The sequence below is a fragment of the Lepidochelys kempii genome, chromosome 5 (assembly GCF_965140265.1).
Source record: "Lepidochelys kempii isolate rLepKem1 chromosome 5, rLepKem1.hap2, whole genome shotgun sequence".
NCBI lineage: Eukaryota > Metazoa > Chordata > Testudines > Cheloniidae > Lepidochelys > Lepidochelys kempii.
In genome coordinates, this window is record NC_133260.1 from 24,198,354 (window position 1) to 24,214,975 (window position 16,622).

Here is a 16,622-nt window from a genome sequence, read left to right on the forward strand (position 1 = left end):
AGACATGGGGTCCATGTATGAAAGAAGGGGAGGAGTATCTTTGGATACAGACTAACCTAGTGAGGTGGCTTTAAACTAGGTTTGATCCGATCAGGAGACAAAATCCCACAGGTGAGTCCTGAACATGGAGACCTGGGTGGAGGGTTGAAATCTGGGAGGAATATGGGCAATAATAGCAGAGAGACAGAACAACAAGAGGGAATATAGATGGGAACTCTAATGAACACCTTAGATGTCTGTATATTAATGTAAGAAGTATGGGGAATAAACAGAAAGAACTAAAAATAGCAGTGAATAATCACAATGATGAAATCATTGGTGTCATAGAAACTTCATATAATTCATATGACTGGAATATTGATATAGAAAAGTATAGCTTGTTCAGGAAGGGGAGGCCAGGGGAAAAGGGAGAAGGTGATGTCTTTGATATCAAACATATATACACTTGCACTAAGGCTGAGATAGAAGTGAGAGGCAGATCTGTTGAAAGTCTCTGGGTAGGGATACAAGGGGTAAAGAACAAAGGTGATGTTATGGTAGGACTTTACAGACCACCTAACCAGGAAGAAGACGTGGATGAGGCTTTTTAAAAACAACTAACAAAATAATTGAAAACACAGGACTTGGTGCTGATGGGGGACTTCAACTACCCAGATATTTGTTGGGAAAATAACACAGCAGGGCACAGATTATCCAACAAGTTCTTGGAGTGCACTGGAGACAACTTTGTGTTACAGAAGGTGGAGAAAGCGACTAGGGGAGAGGCTGTTTTAGATTTGATTCTGACAAATAGGAACTGGTTGAGAATTTGAAAGTGGAAGGCAGAAGGTGGGTGAAAGTAATCATGAGACGATAGCGCTCATGATTCTAAGGAATGGTAGGAGGGAAAGCAGTAGAATAAAGACAAGGGACTTCAAGAAGGCAGACTTTAGAAGACTCTGAGAATTAGTAGGTAAAATCCCATGGGAAGCAAGTCAAAGGGAAAAAAGTTCATGAGAGTTGGCAGTTTAAGGAGATGTTATTAAGGTCACCAGAGCAAACTATCCCAATGCGTAGGAAAGATAGGAAGTATGGTAAGAGACCATCATGGCTTAATCAGGAGATCTTCAGTGACCTAAAATTCAAAAAATAGTCATACAAATAGTGAAAATTAAGTCAACTTATGAAGTATTAATATATAAAAAACAAAAAACCCCACAAGCATGCAGGGACAAAATTAGAAAGGCTACGGCCCACCATGAGGTTAAACTAGCTAGGGACATAAAGGGTAACAATAAAACAAATACATTAGAAGTAATTTTACAAATACATTAGAAGTAAGAGAAAGACCAATGACAGAATAGGCCCATTACTCAATAAGGAGGGAAAGACAATAATAGAAAATGCAGCAATGTCTGAAGTGTTAAATGCCTTTTTTGTTTCAGTTTTTACCAGAAAGGTTAGCTGTGATCAGATGGCTAACATAGTGAACATCGGTATAAATGGGGTAGGCTCTGCGGCTAGACTAGGGAAAGAACAAGTTAAGAAATATTTAGACAAGTTAGATATCTTCAAGTTGTCAGGTCCTGGTGAAATACATTCTAGAATACTACAAGAACTGGCTGAAGAGATCTCTGAGAACTCATGGAGGATGAAAGAGATCCCAGAGGAGTGGAAAAGGACAAATATAGTACTGATCTATAATAAGGGGAATAAAGATGACCCAGGGAACTATAGATCAGTCAGCTTAACTTTGATACCCAAAAAGATAAAGAGCAAATAAACAGAAAATCAATTTGTAGGCACCTAGCAGATAATAAGTTTATAAGTAACAGTCAACATGGATTTGTCAATAACAAATCATGAGACAAGGTGGGTGAGGTGTGATGTGAAGGTGATTTTTTAGCATTTGATGAATGACCAACACATTTACGAATGGAGGGGGCTCCTGAGCTGCAGAAGGGGCCCGTCTGAATTTAACTAGCTGTCTGGAATTCCTATTCCTTGAGAAGTTCACATGCATCACCAGCCAGAAATGGGTGAAAATGAAAAAAAAAAAATCGAAAGACTGATTCAGGATGAAGACACATTATAGCTTCCTTACAAGCATCCTGCATGCCTGCACTGGGACCAAGTAAATCCACCGCTACCATTTGGAGTGTACTAAATACATCCTCCACTACCATTTGGGCTAACAATACAGGTGGCCAGGGACACTTCTACTGAGGCAGATGGTTTGATGTGGCTGAGTTATAAACTGTGCTGTACTTGCAGGAAAAGGAATGTAAGCTCCATAAATGTTTCATACCCCAGCCATCTTTCTAACAGTAAGCATGTACCTAGTAAAACATTAATGCTAATTGCTTAACTTTTTATTCCATTTCTGTTTTGAATTGCACATGGTGCTGAGGAGCTGAGGCGCTAGAGAAATGGCACGGCTTATGCCCCCAGTGGGAGCACACTACAATGCCCTGCTCGGAATAAATAATTGTATAGAGAGTAATCCTGAAGTCCCTCCCACTCTTAATATTAATAACATAAAATGGCAGCCGAAACATACCAACCTCCAGCTCCAGAGCTTGTTGTACTGCTGTTTCAACTATGGGCTGTTCCCCTGAGCTGTCCCCAAACAGGTCCTCCGAATATGGACCCAGGATGTGATGTAGCTGCTCCAGCAGCGTAGTCTGATCCGGGAATGGCCTCAGCAGCAGGGTTACTTTAGAGTTTTGGTCTGGCGGCTGCAGGCTCTCCTCCGGTGCTGCCTGCGCTTCTGGGGTCATAAGCATGCCATTCCTGCTCAGGAGATTGTCATGCACCACTGGAGGCTGCGTGCTTGGCGTGGTTCCCAGCACCTGATCAAATTCCTCACAGAGGAGGCAAGTAGACAGGGTGTTCCCTAAGGTGTGGTTCTCATCCTTGGTTTGATAGGCAGTCTTGAGATGCTTGACCTGCTCCTGGCATTGATTGGTGGCCTGGTGAATCCCCAATGCTACCAGCCTCTCAGGGTATGTCCAAACTGCACACTAAACCTGGGCTCTGACTCAAGTTTGAGCCCAAGTCCCATTTCCAGCCACACAAAGATCAGTCTGATTCATGTGAGCAAGCACTCTGGAGCCAGGTCCTAGGTCCCTGCTCGGGGGTGGGTCATAGCCAGAGTTCCATTATGACTCGGGTCCAAACCCTGTCATTTTGCAGTGTGGATGCAGGTCAAACTACAGATCCGAGTCAGAAGGTCTGTGTAATGCAGTATGGACGAATTAGCATGGCTGCAAGACCCGAGTGCAGCAATGGTGAACCCATGTTTACAATGCAGTGTAGACACTCAAGCACATGCGGAGTCCACAAGCCAAGTTCCACAGACAGAGGCTAACTGTGCAATGTAGACAGACCCTTGAAGATTCTTGCATACATATGCTCATTTCTTGTGCACTTCCGCAAATCATAGGCCTTGCTCTCCTCACACCACAGATTTACCAGAATCCCGCTGCGTTCCTCTGGCCAGCTAGCAGCATGCTGGATGTGGGGCTTCTTCTTAGTGATGGTCATCGCTAACACAAGACAGAGTTGAGCAGTCCATGTGGAAAGGAAAGGTTAAATGCCAAACAGCTGTATTAGACCCAGGAGAGTGCTTCCCATTCCTGGGAACAGAGTAGGAAGTTTGGGTATAGAAGGGCTAGGTCACACAAGTCTAAGGAATTATGGGATAACATTGGCAGACTCTCCAAACATAAGCCTGGCAACCTGGACTTCCACTACATCCAGGCTGCAAAATAAGTTGGTTTGGATCAGTCCCAGAGCGAGACATGGGCTCAGACCTATACCCCTGGATGTGTCTACAGGCCTGCATCCTGAGAGGTTTCTGATGTGTGTCAAAAAGCCTTGTGTGTGGGGGGGGGGGGTGGGGGGGGTGGGATGGGGGGGTAGGGTTCTGTTTAAACCTGAATCTGAGCCAGGGTTTACTATGCAGTGTAGACATACAATATATACCCAGATCCTGTAAGGGTATGCCAATTTATGAGTATTTCAGATGTGGTTTACATTTATTATAAGTGATCTGAGATCATAAGCAGAAGCTGCAGATCCTGTGATTAGATAATAGCTGCATCTCGTCCTTTGAGAGTAAATTCACATAATAGCATGAGCAATAATAGCCACTTTAATAATTGACAGTTATTGGCTCACTCTAATTGCTTGTTTTATAGGCCAATACCTCATTCCAAGGCTCCACACGCCATTCCAAGCAGGGCTCTGTATTACAGCTAATGCTCACTTGTGGTTTATGTTCTAATAATTGGCAGTGAAAAGGCCGTAGAATTCGCTTATCACGAACATCAGTACAGTGAACGTCACGGGTTCTGAAACCACCACCGCAGTTTGTAGAGCACTGTGCACAGAATAGAAAGAAGCACATCTTTAAACCACAGACCTCTGACAGGCTAACATTTCCACATTCAGGGGGATGAATGCAAATGTTTGCCTCATGAAACATGACTGGAATTTCCTGTTCTTCTTAGGAGCAATGTATCATTAGGATGAAAAACTGTTTCTCATTGCAGCAGATCTGAATATGCCAAAATTATTTCCTACCATCACTGGAATGTTTGAAACATCCACCAGTAATACAAATGCCTTGTTAATTAAGAAGCCCTGACAGTTGGTTCCAAAAAGTCTCATAATAAGAGAGTAATAATACATCATAAAAACCATCCCCACAATTAAACATGCAATAGATTCTAAACTGCTTTGTTTATCAAGTAAGAAATAAGCCAATCACCATTCAGGGTTTGGAGGAAATTCCCACCATCATGTAATGAAAAACAAGGGCATTGTGGGGATACTACATGTTTCTCTGGAATGTCTGGTAACAGTGATAAATGCTGGAGGCAGGATGGACCACTGCTCTGGTACCTTATATTAAAATCCTAGAAACTTGTAGGTTCAAGTCCCCAAACAATGAAGCATACGCCTTTAAAAAAAACTGATTTAATCCAGCCTTCTTTATACTGCCCTGCAGTGAAATGCAGCAATATTATTGTGATGGGTTCTTTATAAATGTTTCTAATAATAAATAACAACAACAATAATAATGAGTAATGGGAATAATAACCGCCACTCTCAAAAATCCACATAGCAAACACATATTTTTATATACGAGAGAGTAATTTGGTTTGTAGCACTAGATTCCAAAAATAACAGGGTGGCTAATATGGCAGGAATTTTTATTACGAAGAGATTTTTACCTCAAATTAGCCACATGACATGTCTCATAATCCCTAAAATGTCTCTTGGTTACAGTACTTTATCACTAGCCTTCATTTTTAGTTTCTTTCTGTGATATAAACATAATCCACTTGTCACAGAACCAGTGACATTTATGGAGTGGAAAAAAGGGTGAAATTCACCCCTGCACAGAGGACTTGAAGGCTCTGGTAAGACTGAGGGCTGGGCGGCTGAGAGCCCTCTGCACATCTCCCTGCCTAGAACCCAGCTGCCTCCCAGAAGTGAGGGCCAGCTGCCTGGGCTTTTCGCCTCCCTAAGTGGGAGCCTCCTACTAGTGGGAGCCTCCTCCTGCAGACTAGTCAGGAAATGCCACTGCAGACACAAGAAAAATGAGAGAAAGCATGCATACAGCAGGTGGTAGTTTTGCCTCATGAGATCTCTGTGAAATACGTTGTAAAATACAAGAAGTGATCATTGCTATATTTCTACATGCAAGATGTAACCAACATGTCCCCCAAGTTCTGCAATTAAGAAAGAACAGAATTTGCAACATATGTTTAGCAAAGGTTACCCAGACCATAAACACAAAATGAAATTAGCTGTAAATAAGCTAGCAAGGAAATTATCAAATGAATGCTGAAAGATCAACCAGGAATCATGTGTGCATTCACTCGGTAAATTATTATTTTAAATAGTGAGACATTTTAAATCTAAGTATAAAACTGCATGGTTTCTGAATTTAGTTAATTTACTGCTAACATATATAGTGCTGAATGATGTTACCTTGCTCCATGATCCTGTTTTCCAGTTAGCACATGGACGGAGATGACATCTTCTTGCAGGGTCAGGTTTTTTAATGTGCTGACAGTCAGAGTCATTCTTACTGTTACATTCCACATGTCTCCAAAAAGCCCCCACACCACAGGTGGTAGAACACTGTACAGTTAAGAGATGAAAGGCAGAAGTCAGTTGCAGATTAATAAATCATTTGATAACTATGAAAGCAGGAAATGAATGAAACCAGATGTTGCATGTGATTTGAAACATCAATCATATTCACTGCAGAGAGCAATTAACAAAAGGTAATGCTCAGAGATGGGCATGGAATGAAGTACCTGCTGCCCACCCAGAAGCAGCATTAACTTTTCGGGCATGGCGAACAGTGCAGTGGTTTTCCAGCTTTTTCATATTGCTTAACACAAAGATCCTCTTGTGGATGACTTTTTCATTGTCCTGATTCCATAATGATTGGCCTCTGTCTTGCAAAAGGTCAGGATATTCAGGAGGCAGATTTCAAGTTACAGAAGCTGCCTCAGTTAACATTACATATAGCTTTTCTGCTTGGCTATGAAAATGAAGAGGAACAATCTTCTGATTTATAGCATGCACCACAGGCGCTGACTTCCCCGCTTTTCCCTGGGTGCTTGACCCCCGCAATCTGCCCCCGGTCCCGCCCCCACTCCACCCCTTCTATGAGGCCCTGCCCCGCCTCTTTCCACCCCTGCCCGGCCCCCATTCCAACCCCTTCCCCAAAGTCCCCACCCCAACTCTGCCGCCTCCCTGCCCCTATTCCAACTCCTTCCCCAAATCCCTACCTCAGCCCTGCTTCTTCCCCACCTCCTCTCCTGAGTGTGCCACGTTCCCGCTCCTCCCTCCTTCCTCCCAGAGCTTGCTATGTCACCAAACAGCTGTTTGGTGGTGGCTGGGAGGTAGGTGGAGGAGCGGGGATGCGGCACACTCATGGGGGGAGGAGGAGGTGGGTTGAGGGGGCGGGGAGCTTGGCTGACGGTGGGTGCAGAGCACCTACTAATTTTTCCCCGTGGGTGCTTCAGCCTTGGAGCACCCATGGAGTTGGCGCCTATGGCACTATTCTTCTCTGGCAAACTCCTCCCACTTAACTAGCCATTCCAAATCTGTAAGGGCAGCCCAGCATTTCTTTTGTAATTGTTCAGCCCTTCATTGGACCTCCAACTTCTGTTTTTCTAGGGTCAGTTGTCAACATGCCTACCCTCACTCTATTTCTCCTCTTGATTGCCAATACTGCTGGTGACTGAAGGAGATAATTAACAATTAGAATTGATTGTTTGATGTTGAAAAATTTGTAACTAGTGAATAACCAAACAGGAAGATGCGGCTGATTATAAAGATGACAAATTGCAATAGTGACCAAAAATCTCCATCATGTTGCATCTTTGGTGTCCTACATGGAATGAATTTGGTCATCCCAGTCCAGTTTCCAGGGGACATGAGTCCTCATCATCCACCAAAAAGCCAAATTTTGCACCTTGCAGAGAGTCCCAAGACTGAGTTGACAGGAAGCTAGAATTACTTGCTCACTGCTTGCTCACCCTCTATACCAAGGCTGAAGCACAATGGCAGGCCAACATGAGGAAGTTTCCACTGTCGCTGCCCGAACTGTAGCTGATCCGTGCTAAAAACAGTCAGTGAGAGGTGTGGGTTCAGGTGCCCAAATCTTAATGTAGGTGACATACTTCAGGCACCATTGTTTGAAAATATTGATATCAATTGATGCAAAAAAAAAAACAAAGGGGAAAATTCCTTTCTGACCCCAAATATGGTGATCAGTTAGACCGGAGCCACCAGCCAGACAGCTGGGAAAGAGCCCTCCCCATTTAGTGTCCCTTCTCTAGTCGTTGGAGATATTTGCTAATAGCAAACACATTGGCCATGTGCCATTGTAGATAAGTTTATTGAGAGGACGGTATGATGAGGTTATCAAGTCACGTTTTTTGTCCCCACTACTTCCCTTGGAAGTCTGTTCCAGACCTTCACTCATCTGATGGTTCAAAACCTTCAACTAATTTCAAGCCTAAAGGTATTGATGGCCAGTTTATATTCATTTGTTCTTATGTCAGCACTAGGCCTTAACTTAAATAACTCCACTCCCTCCTTAGTGTTTATCCTTCTGATGTATTTATAGAGACCAATCATATCTCCCCTCATCCTTCATTTGGTTAAACTAAACAAGCCAAGCTCCTTAAGTCTCCTCTCATAAGGAAGGTTGTCCAGTCATCTGATCATCTTAGTAGCCCTTCTCTGCATCTGTTCCAGTTTGAATTCATCTTTCTTAAACACGAGAGACCAGAATTGCACACAGCATCAGACTAATGAGTTAAGTCTCCACATCTTATGAGTTACAAATCACTTACCTCACTCCAGTTCCCCACTATCCAGTACACATCACCATGCAAAATATTGGAGATTCTTGCATAATCCAGTTCTGTGGCATTGGATAATTTCCCCTCAGAAACTGTACTGTGGTTCTTTGGAGCATCTTCAAGACTTGGAGATTTTGTGCTTTGGGTATAATCTATCTCGTCAGAGGGCTCCATTTCTGTTCCATTTTCAAACGGGACTCTTGATACGTTATCAAACATTGCTGGCTTTATTGTAACAAGCTCTTCTGTGGTGGCCTTTTCTGTGACAGGTGTATCTATTTGCACACGGATACTTTTTAGGTTCACTGTTGTTGAAGATGACAGTCTTTCTGCTGCTATGCTACTAGTAGACTGGGTAGAAGATTCATGTTGATAAAATGTTGGTGAGATTTTGGGAGTCGTAATGACATGAGACCTGATGTTTGGAGTTTTGCTCCTGGTTTTGACTGCAGGACTGCTTTCGCCTTTGTCACTAGGGATGTCATTGGGTTTGTCATTGCCTTCTATGGACCGATCAGTATTGTCAGTCTCTTCAGTTAAATAATGATAGCCTGGATTTACTTCTGGACTTCTGGTTAATGAGGTGATGCAACTAGCACCTCCTGTCTGAACAATGCCCTCTTCTGAAGCAGAGTCCAGATCTATGTTAGACACATTTTTGACTTTTCTTATATTTTCAATACTTGAACTATTCCTGACAGTACTATCTTGGTGTGACCTGTTTCCATTAAACACAAAGGGATAATTATAATCATTATTTGATCTGTTAGAATTATTTTGTAATGTTCTTTTTTCCATGTTGTCCTTTTTGGAAGAGTGGACAGGACTGGAGGAAGTAGAGTCTAAAGCAGTTGTGCTTTGGGACTCAGGTATTTTTGTTGTTGTCTGGTGTCTTTGGCCTAGTTTAGGGATGGGTATTCTGCCTGATGGGCCTCTTTTGGGATTAACTGCTGTCTTCCTGATTATGATCTTTCCTCTGTTGGGTTTCACTGGGGGTATCAATAGTCGTCTGGTGGAAGGACACTGCTGTAGGCCACACAGAGCCTTAGCATTTGGTCTCTTGAACATATCACACGGTTCATCATTGTTTTTGGCACAACTGATTTTACGAGTCCGTACCCCACCGCCACACGTAACTGTACACTGCAAAATGAATAGTCAGTTTTCAGTCCCTATCTCTTGATTCTCCTCCACATATTCATACACATCATTACCAAACGTGCATCTATCTATAAAAATCAATGTTCTTATCAAAATCAACAACAAAGTTTTCCCCTAGAAATAAGCATTTTGATTTTTACTAGGGGGGAGTTCTTCATGGAAGGGAGATTTGTAATACTTTCCCACATACTGTACACAGTGAATGTCACCCAAGGTGGACAGAAATGATACAGATTAAATGATAAAGACAGCATCTCAAAGTGGGATCATTCCATTGCACAGAAAGTCTTAGAGCACACTATTTTAAAGTCCTGTTTGCACAATCCCCACACGAAGTTTAAGAAATGTCAGAGACTTAAAAGGTCACCACCCAAAACATGCCTGGCCCGCTCAACTTTGGTTGCTCCCTGTCTCCCAGAGCTGCATTTTCATGTAATGTCCTTCAGCCTCCTCCAACTCCAGAAGCTAACCTGTGTTTCAAACTCCCCTACATACTCTTTGCTTCAATCACTGTCAGTCAGCATATTTTGTAAACGTTCTGCCTCAGTCCCTACCTTATTCTTAGTTTTCTAGATTCTTCTGCTCCCTTACGCCCTATGAGGAGAACCAGAAGGGGAAGGAGGAGTGTGGAGAGTTCCCTAAAACCTGCTGAATAGGAAATGGAGCCAAAACGGCATTCTCTCAATTTGCCAATAAATGCCCCATTAGCATGCTGAGCTAGCCCTGCTGTTCTGTTTTTTGTAGCATGGATTCATGAAGAACGGATGCCAAATTAATGGAATTGCATGAATACTTTGTTAATACTTTATGAGGAAACCTGTGTAAGTTATAACTTATTTTCTTTATCAGTCCAGTATGCCAGTTGAAGGGCACACTCTATGGCCTAATACAGAAAGATCCGTGAAAGGCCACGGGACCATTCCATCCAGCATATTATATGGGGAGCAGTCCCTGTGTTCTAATGAGTTCAGGGTCTGCAATTGTGCCTGGCCCTTATGCAAAGGGAGAAGAATACTCCTTCTACCTTCCTCCCATACCCACAGGCACAATTTGGTCCTCAGTGACTGTAGCTATGCTGCGGTTTTTCTGAAATTTCCCCACATTTCTCTAGCTCTACAGGTGCGAGCAATGGTGCTAGTGAAGACTGACAATTGGCAGTTTAACCACTGGTTCATCTAGCCCTGTTCAAAGCAGGTTGAGGTGGCATGATGGTAGAAACACCAGTGGCCAGGTTACAGAATCATAGAAATGTAGAATTGGAAAGCACGTTGAAAAGTCATCAAGTCCAGCCCCATGCGCTAAGACAAGATCAAGTAAAACTAGGAAAAACTCTGACAGGTGTTTGTCTAATCTGTCCTTAAAAACCTCCAGTGATGGGGACCTAACAATCTCCCTAGGTAACTTATTCCAGAGCTTAACTACCCTTATAGTTAGAAGGTTTTTCCTAATAACTAACCTAAGTATCGCTTGCTGCAGATTAAGTCCATTACTTCTTGTCCTACCTTCAGTGGACATGGAGAACAATTGATTAATATCCTCTTTATAACAGCCCTTAGCATATTTGAAGACTTATCAGGTCCCCCTCAAGTCTTCTTTTCTCAAGACTAAACATGCCCAGATTTTTTTCAGAACTTTCCTTATAGGTCAGCTTTTCTAAACTTTTTATCATTTTTGTTGCTCTCCTCTGGACACTCTCCAATTTGTCCACCGCTTCCCTAAAGTGTAGCACCCAGAATTGGATGCTGTATTCCAGCTGAGGCCTCACCAATGCAGAGTAGAGCAAGACAATTACTTCCTTTGTTTTACATATGACAAACCTGTTAAATACTCTGGAATCATATTAGATTTTTTGGCAACGGCATCACATTGTTGACTCATTCAATTTGTGATCCACTATAACCCCCAGATTCTTTTCAGCAGGACTACCATCTAACCAGTTATTCCTCGTTTTGTACTTGTGCCTTTGATTTTTCCTTCCTACATGACATGTTCATAAGCAAACTAGGGAAATGTGGCCTAGATGAAATTACTATAAGATGGGTGCAATACTGGTTAAAAAACTGTACACAAATTTTATAAGCATATTCTTCACTCTATTATCCAAGTCATTAATGAAAATATTGACTAGTACCAGTCCCAGGATTGACCTTGGCAGGACCCGACTAGATACACCCTTGACTCTTGATAACTAGTAGCATTTTGGAGGATAGGATTAGAATAGAAAACTACTCTTTGAGTAGTCTTTCAACCAGTTGTACACCCATCTTATAGTTATTTCATCTGAGCCCTACTGACTTGAATACATCTAACTTACCTAAATATTATTTTAAACTGTTCTTTCCCTATTCTGGCTTGCATTCCTTCCCTCTTGTTGTTAATATGAATTGTGTGGAGTACCTGGTCAACTTTTACCTTTTTAGTGAAGACTAAAGCAAAATAAACATTAATACCTCAGACTTTTTGATGCCATCCTTTCTTAGTTCTTCTTCCTCACTATATATAGGACCTGATGGAGCCATATGGGCCTCTTTCTAGTCTTCCTAACTTCCCTTCACATTAGGTAGTTTGCAGTTATGCCTTTAATATTGTCTCCTTGAGAAACTGTCAGCTCTCCTGAACAAATTTAATCCTGTGGTAGGTCACCTACCAGTTCTCAGAGTTTGTTGTTCTGCTTTTCTGAAATCCATTGTCCTTACTCTGCTGCTTTCACTTCTTCCTTTCCTTAGAATCATAAAATCTATTATTTCATGATCACTTTCGACCAAATTGTCTTGCACCTTCAGATTCACAACCAATTCCTCCCTGTGCATCAGAATCAAACCTAAAATAGCAAGTCCTCTGCTTAACTTCATTCCCTTTCTGAAACAAAAAGGTTGTCCCCAATAAATTCCAACAGCTTAAAGGAAATTTTGTGTTTTGCCATATTACTTTTCCAACAGATGTCGGGGTAGTTAAAATCACCCATTACTCCTTGATCTTGTGTTTTGGATATTTCTGTTGGTTTGCTCTAGAAATGCCTCATCCACCTCTTCTTCCTGATTTGGTGGTCTATAGTAGACCCTTACCATGATGTCACCCCTATTTTCCTCCCTTCTCTTTTTCCCCCAAATTCTTTCAGTTGGTCTGCCTGTCACCTCCTTCCAGACCTCAGAACCTGCATACACATTCTCCCTTTTTTCCCCTGCCTGTCCTTCCTGAACAAGCTATACTCTCTCTACACCAATAAAGCCATAATTTAGCTTATGTTCCACTACTTCCACTCCTTTCTGTTTATTACCCACACTCCTTGCATTTGTACAAAGACATCTAAGATGTTGAGCAGATTCCCCCACTCTATACAAGCACTATTCCCATTGCTAGCACCTGCTGAGCTGTACCATTACTGGAACTTTGGAATTTTTGGAATTTCCAAAAATCCTGAGTAAATAAGGCCAGTGAGCTTGATAAATGTCTACATATTTTCTCTGTAGATCACAGCTGCAACAATACATTTAATCTATAACTCTTTCTTTAAAGAACTTTGAAGATTACGTGTGGGACCAGATCCTGAGCTATGCTCATTTACTTCTGTTGAGGTTCTGTCCCTTTTAATTAATTTAAATGGCTAGCACAAGATTTTGATTAAGGATGAAGATGACAACTATTGGCATTGTATTCCTGGCTTCTGAAGAAACTAACTAGTCTCATTCTAGCCTTCTTACCAGTCTGACCCAGACATTTTGGCTGTGATTTTCAAAAGTTCAGATTATTTGGATCCTAATTCCTATTAGTTTTAATGGGAATTGGACGTTCCAAATTCAATTATTTTAATGGGAAATGGGACTCAATATATCCCATAAGTGGCTTTGAAGATCTCACCCTTAAACTGTGGTTGACACTCAAAAAGAATTTAGAATGACACGGTAGCTGTCCATATTTCTGTGTGCCTCTTTGAATGCTCTAGTCCTGTATTAAAATTAAAGTGTTCCCATTGATTTTAGTAGGATGAGAAGGTGTTGAACACCTTGCAGGATCAGGGTTGTGGATCTGCAGAGTTCTAAGGAGCGTGAAGTCCTTTGAGAGATGAAAGGCTCTAATAATGTAGATATCAAATGAGTTTAATGGAGTCACACATTGCAGATATGCTCTACTATTTTAAAACAAATTTGATAGAGCAATTTTTTGATGACCTCATTCTATGGTTCAACATCTGCCACTAAAAAAACTGTACATTATTTACTGACCACTTTAAGGATGTGCAGACAGTCTGGAGTTCTGACAGACAACTGTAGTCAAGGGAAACATAACAAGGTCAAATGTTGTTGCAATACAAGAGATACGGCTTACAAACGAGAATTAGAGCTTCGTGTGCCAATATAAGATGCTACAAAATCTCCCAGATCTGCTCCATAGCAGTGCTGATGTCTGGACTCTGAAAGGGTTTGAATATGCAGATGCTTGGAAGGCTCTTGCTACTTAGCTAGTCAATGTTTGTTAAGCGTGGCAAATATGAAAAGCACTATGTAAATGCTAAAGTTGAAATAGAAACAAGCCTCAAAGTTAAGAACTGGATTTGGATAGAAAGTTTGGCATGTCTATATCAAGTATTTGGTCAGGCTCATTTTTGGAGGTATTGTTATTGTTGTTATGGCTGATGTTACCACTAAGAAGCCAGCCTGCAAGACCCTAGAGATTTCTGCTACTGCTCAGCACAGGGGTGACACTAGTGTCTGAATGGCAACCTGGTGTCAGAAGAAGGGGCATCATTATCATTGCTTTTATCCATCACTCCTTTATTGTAGAGACAGGCCTGAAACAAATATCTAGAGCTATCTTTTTTTCTAGAGCTATCTTTTTTTCAGAGCCAACCCCCCCATCTTACTACTTCCAAACTCGAAATTCAAATTCCAAGTCTTTCGCCATGATTAAAATGTTCAGATTTTGAGTTAGGATTTGGCCCATTGTAGAGACAGATTTCAACTCAGAACTATTAATTGAACCTGGGTATAGACCAAGGCTTTGGTTTAGGTGTATAGCTGGTTATATAGGTTCATTATCAATTCTGGAGAGATGGGAACACTGGTAACTTGCGTCTCTTTCTTACATCTCCCTTCTGATTCCTTCTGAAGAGACGTTCCACCTTGAAATTTTAAGTCAGGTGGAGACAGAACAGAAGCGTTAGTTCTTTCGACTGCCATGCATTTACCTCAGTCCAGTTGCTCACTGTCCAGTCAGATGGGCATAGAACATCTCTGTTGCATGAAAAGTGGGTCTTTGGTTTAAGCAGATGCTGGCAGTCTTTAGCAGCCAATACCTGCTCATCAGATCCCACTGTTTGGAGGCAAAGGACAGTTCGTTTCTTCTCTCCTGTTGGGCCACAGGTGGTTGAACACTTCTGCCATTCTCCTGCCCACCATCTGCAATCCAAGTCAAAGGGAATGCAGAACATCAGAAGGACAAAAACATTAATCCATTGCAGGCACGCTAGATAAAGGTAGCTTTGGGGAAGCTCAGACAATACAGAAGAAGTAACATAATGAAGAGTTCTGGGCTTGTATTTAAGTTCTTCATAGAAAATATTAAGCACCTAACTTTCCCGCTCCGTTGTATGCCAAGTATCTGATGGGCAGTTCAGACACTGATCCTGTATCAGCAGTAGACTCTGAAGATTATTTTTCTAGAATACCTAAGAATATAAGCCATATTCAGGGGATTCTTCCAAACCTAACTATGACTGATATCTGTGCTGTCCAGGAAGTTTTGTATTTTGTTTATTCATTCCTATTGTTCACTTGATCATTGTTTATTCATTCCTATTGTTCACTTGCTCATTATGATCTTACTGAAAGCAAATGAGAACAAATCATTAGGTCCATAGTAATGCCAATAATTAGAACTGGAAGAGACTGAACAGGTCATCTCATTTGTTCCTCTTTCAAAGGATTGTTCATTATAGAACATTGTCCTGTGCTTTGTTTAGTTTTAAATGACAACATTCAGGCTTCCACTGCTTCCTTTAGGGCAATACTTCACATTGTAATAGACCTCACAATTAGATTTTTCTTTAGAGTCACCCTGCTTTATCCTTTCCTCAATTTCATCCAATTATTTCCTGTTATGTTTTCTGGGGCCATTCTATACGATCAGATACCTGCATGGCTGGCTTGCATTATAAGAGAGGGCAAAGGCCATCTGAGAAGCATTGACATTTTGTGATTCACCTTGAAGTACCTTTATTTGGTTTTGCAAAATGTATCTAATGAGCTCTGGGTGGCTTTACCATTTGCAGGGACCCAGGCAAGAAGGGGGCCACAAGTTGCTGAAATGGACATTTGGCCCAGCTGTGAACTACAAGTTAATGAAGGCATCATAAACAATGGCATGTGCTTCTTGGGCTCCAGGCATGCCCTCTGAAGCCTCACATTGGCAACTAAACAGATGCTTGCAAAGTCACAGGGACTGATTTAGAGGTGTAAGTAAATGCAACTCTACTGGAGTCAGTACACTTCAATGAGCCCTGGTTTTGACCTAAAATCTATACCATATGTTCGATTTCTTTCTTCTTAGTAATAGTTTCATAGTAAGACAATCACACCATTTTTCTACAATTGTCCTTTAATTTACAGACGTAGGAGGTCCCATATCTTCTCCTGGGTCTCTTTCCCTGACTATATGAGTTGCCACCGTCACTACCAATGAATAGCTACTAGGCCAGGGAAAAAGAGTGAGAATGGCTCTATAGCCTGATGGTTAGACTGCTCATCTAGGATAGGGGAGACCCAAGTACAATTCCTGCTCCAATGACTATTTAATTATTTATATATGGTAGAACACATTCAATAGGAGATATTGAGAGAGTCCCACACCAGGCTCGCTCCAGAGCCCTAGGGTGCTCTCCTGCAGCGTAGAAGACTGAAATGCAAATCCCTTCTCCACATCAGGCAGAGGGGGGAACTGAACCCAGATCTCCCACACCCCAGGTGAGTACCCGGGACTCAAGGTTGTAAGAAAGGCATAAAACATTGTGTGTCAACATGACCAAAACATTTTGATTTTTCTGTTTTGTTGAAGCTATGCAGCAAATTGAACGTGACCTGAAAAAAA

The 16,622-nt window shown here is 41.8% G+C and overlaps 1 protein-coding gene across 1 annotated transcript in view; it reads right to left on the minus strand.

Annotated features, from left to right (window-relative positions):
* The window catches only part of ADAMTS12 (ADAM metallopeptidase with thrombospondin type 1 motif 12), a 329,278-nt gene that overhangs the window by 24,546 nt on the left and 288,110 nt on the right, over positions 1-16,622 (minus strand). Inside the window, exons 18-21 of the mRNA XM_073343691.1 lie at positions 14,725-14,935; positions 8,370-9,521; positions 5,983-6,135; positions 4,190-4,363 (exon numbers count right to left, since the gene is read on the minus strand). Coding sequence (XP_073199792.1) covers positions 4,190-4,363; positions 5,983-6,135; positions 8,370-9,521; positions 14,725-14,935 — 1,690 coding nt within the window. The remainder of the gene's footprint in view (positions 1-4,189; positions 4,364-5,982; positions 6,136-8,369; positions 9,522-14,724; positions 14,936-16,622) is intronic.